Genomic DNA, 3,505 nt, shown 5'->3' with positions numbered 1-3,505 from the left:
CATCACAGTGATTATCCTGTCTGTCTCAACCGGTGGTTTTTGATTTGTTGTTTGGAAAGCTAAGAGATATAAACAGGATTCCTCCCCCTTTATAAGACAATCTGATTAAACTTTTAGGGAAATACTGGGTTTGCTTTTGTGTCCCATATTAAAGAAGTTATGAGCACCTTTAATCTCAGCACTCGGGAGGCAGATCTCTGTGAGTTCGAGGCCTGGTCTACAGAGCGAGTTCCAGGACAGCCTCCAAACCATACAGAGAAACCCTGTCTTGAAAAACCAAAAGAAAAAAAAAAGGAAGAAGTTATGAGCATTAAAGGAAGGGACAATAAGTTGAAGGGACACAGAAATATTGGTCTTTATCATCAGGAACTGACAATTCAGCCTTTAAACAACCCTGGGGCTGGAGATGTAGTTCAGCTGGTCTAATACTTGCTGGGTATGCACGGAGCTCTGGACTTGTTCTCCGGTACCAGGTAAAACTAGGTGAAGCAGTACACACCTAAGGTCCCAGCACTCAGGAGTAGAGGCAGGAGGAACAGAAGCTTGAGGTCTTCCCTGCTCAGCTACAGAGTCTGAGGCCAGCCTGGGATACTGCCTCAAAAACAAGCAACAACCTTCAACAATGGAGGGATTTGATCAGAAATTCTTGTTCTGAGCTCCAGGCAAAAGGTGTTTGGGCAACAGGTGGAAATGTTGTTAGCATGGTTCAAGAGATTTTCAGTAGGAGTTGAGAATGTTTAGGCTATAAGACTCTGGGATGAATTCTCAGGGCAAAGAGATCTCACTGGGCAGTGGCAGTGCCCACCTTTTAATCCCAACACTTGGGAGGCAGCGGCTGGTGAATCTCTGGGAGTTCAAAGAAAGTCTGGGACAGTCTCAGAGTTCTGAGTGAGTTCAGCTCTCATCCCTGACTTTGACAGTGTTCTCCAGCCCTGTTTGTCTCAGTCACCGTGACTGGCTCTGGAGTTCCCTATGTGCGCTGTTATGACCTACTGCAGCCTGAGGCTGGTGTGGCCGTCACTCTGCATGCTCCCTGAGAGAGAGCAGGATGGCCCTTCCAGAGGGACACGACAGGAGAAAAGGTGGCTTAGACTTCATTTCCGTATTTTCACATTGACACGTTTGTTGCAGCCTAGGGCCGTCTACAAACTGAGCTTCTGCTGGTCTTTCCGTTCCTGCAGTTCTCTGGGGCAGATGTGACAGAGACAGCAGAAGTGGTGTTGCGGTCCCGGTGCCACCACGCACTGTTCTCAGGCGGGCGCCATGGTGTCCGATGCCCATCTCTTCATCTTGGTCTTGCCCCAGAAGGAGCCCGTGTGTTTAGTGTGCTGGCTGATCTCAATTTTCTTCACCTGTTTCTGAGGGAGGCCCCGCAGTGCTCTAGTGTTTACTGAAGATCTCAGCTTTCTTGGTTCATTTAACCCAGTCACTGTGGCCAGGGCTTGAGCCCAGAGAGGTGTTGGATTTTCTAAACTAGGGTGGCGGGGACAGTAACTTTTCGATTGTCATTCTTTTTGTTTTGATTTTCCGGACAGGGTTTCTCTGTATTGTTTTGGAGGCTATCCTCGAACTTGCTCTGTAGACCAGGCTGGCCTTGAACTCACAGATATCCACCTGCCTCTGCTTCCTGAGTGCTGGGATCCCTGCCTGCCTAAAAGGCGCCTCAGGCTGTGGCAGACAGCAGCTCCGACTCAGACAGTTCCAGCAGTGACGAAGAGGAGAAGACACCTAAGCCCCCAGCTAAGACAAAGGCAGTGGGAGGCAAAGCCCCTTCCAAAGCAGCCTCTGGGAAGAAGGCAGCAGCTGAGAGCAGCAGCTCCTCTGAAAGTTCCAGTGCCGTGGAGGAGAAGCCCAAGGGCAAGGGCAGTGCTGGACCCCAGGCCAGCAAGGCCAACGGCACTCCCGCGCCTCAGAACGGACAAGCAGGCAAGCAAAGTGAGGGAGAGGAGGAGGAGGAGGAGGAAGAGACGAAAAGGGCAGTTTCCAAGCCAGGTCTGTATGTGTAGAGCCACCCCTGGGTCTGTCCTCCATCCCTGGAATGTACTCAGGGAGGGAGCCAGGCAGGGGAGACGCCTGCTCCTGACTGCATGGCAGATTTCCATCACACGTGACTTCTGAGTCTGCCTTTTTGTTTTGTAGGTTCAGGAAAGAAACAAAAGCAGAATGACACAGCAGAGGAAGCAGAGACGCCTCAAGCTAAGAAAGTTAAGCTTCAGACTCCCAACACTTTTCCCAAAAGGAAGAAAGTACGTTGTTCCATAGTATTCTCAGAACCCAGCCGTTAAACCAGAATGCCCTGGGGCCACCTTGACAATCTGGCTGATACCACAGCCTGTGAGGAGAGCTGTTAAATCACCAGCTGGGCGTTGGTGGCGCATGCCTTTAATCCCAGCATTCGGGAGGCAAAGGCAGGTGGATCTCTGTGATTTCGGGCCAGCCTGGTCTACAGAGTAGTTCCAGGGCAGCCTCTAAAACAATACAGAGAAACCCTGTCTCGAAAAGCCAAAATAAATAAATAAATGAATGAATAAATAAATATAAAAGATATAAAATAAATAAATCTCATCTCCTGCTTCATTCTCTAGGCAGATAAAAGGGCATCTTCCCCATTCCGAAGGGTCAGGGAGGAGGAGATTGAGGTGGATTCACGAGTAGCAGACAATTCCTTTGATGCCAAGGTGAGGCTTTAGTATTGTCTTCTTTTTACTTTTTTTGTTGTTGTTTTTTGAGCCAGGGTTTCCCTGTGTAGCTTTGGAGCCTGTCCTAGAACTCACTGAGATCCCTCTGCCCCCCAAGTGCTGGAATTAAAGGCGTGGGGCACCACTGCCCGGCTTGTTAATGTCTTCTGTGCACTAACTTTATTATTTACCAGCGAGGTGCAGCTGGAGACTGGGGTGAGCGAGCCAATCAGGTTCTGAAGTTCACCAAAGGCAAGTCCTTCCGCCATGAAAAAACGAAGAAGAAGAGGGGCAGCTACCGGGGCGGCTCCATCTCTGTGCAGGTCAATTCCGTCAAGTTCGACAGCGAGTGACCTGTGGTCATCTTAGCAGAGGACGGTGGTGATGGAGGGCTGGCCCGTCACCGCCAATGGACCCAGAGACTCAGTGCCGTCAGGAGAGGGTCCTGAGACTCATCAGTCTCCAGTCCTTCCATGTTCCTCCTTTTGTACGGGTTTGCTTGTCATCATTGCCTTCCTGTTCTGTGGGTCTGCATATGGAGAAGTTTGTATGTTTTATATTAAATGATTTCGTATAGATTGTTATGATTTTCAGACATGAGTTCCACAGAATGTCAGAATGTCACGTGGTCAGAGTTGGAGAACTCTTGTCGTGTGAGTGCACATCCACATTCTACCCCACTTTCGCCCGACCATGGTGGGGTTATTGGTTGTGGAATTTGTCTTGTAAGTGTGCTCTGTGTTCATCCAAAGCTTTCAGAAACCAGCATGATCTACCAACTTTTGGGGGATAAAAGTGCTGCTCTTGGGATATAACAGCCTATAAAA

The 3,505-nt window shown here is 49.4% G+C and overlaps 1 protein-coding gene across 1 annotated transcript; it reads left to right on the top strand.

Moving 5' to 3' along the window:
* Positions 1–1,655: 1,655 nt before the first annotated feature.
* On the top strand, positions 1,656–3,254 carry LOC121135523 (nucleolar and coiled-body phosphoprotein 1-like; the record flags this gene model as incomplete). The annotated part of the gene is made up of 4 exons (XM_040734462.1): positions 1,656–1,926; positions 2,140–2,246; positions 2,586–2,678; positions 2,873–3,254. Coding segments are annotated over 4 exons (630 nt in total), but the record flags the coding sequence as incomplete, so codon positions are not given.
* Between the last annotated feature and the right edge of the window lie 251 nt (positions 3,255–3,505).

Source organism: Mesocricetus auratus, unplaced genomic scaffold, assembly GCF_017639785.1.
Source record: "Mesocricetus auratus isolate SY011 unplaced genomic scaffold, BCM_Maur_2.0 Super-Scaffold_4256, whole genome shotgun sequence".
Classification (NCBI taxonomy): domain Eukaryota; kingdom Metazoa; phylum Chordata; class Mammalia; order Rodentia; family Cricetidae; genus Mesocricetus; species Mesocricetus auratus.
This window is presented reverse-complemented; position numbering and strand designations above follow the sequence as displayed.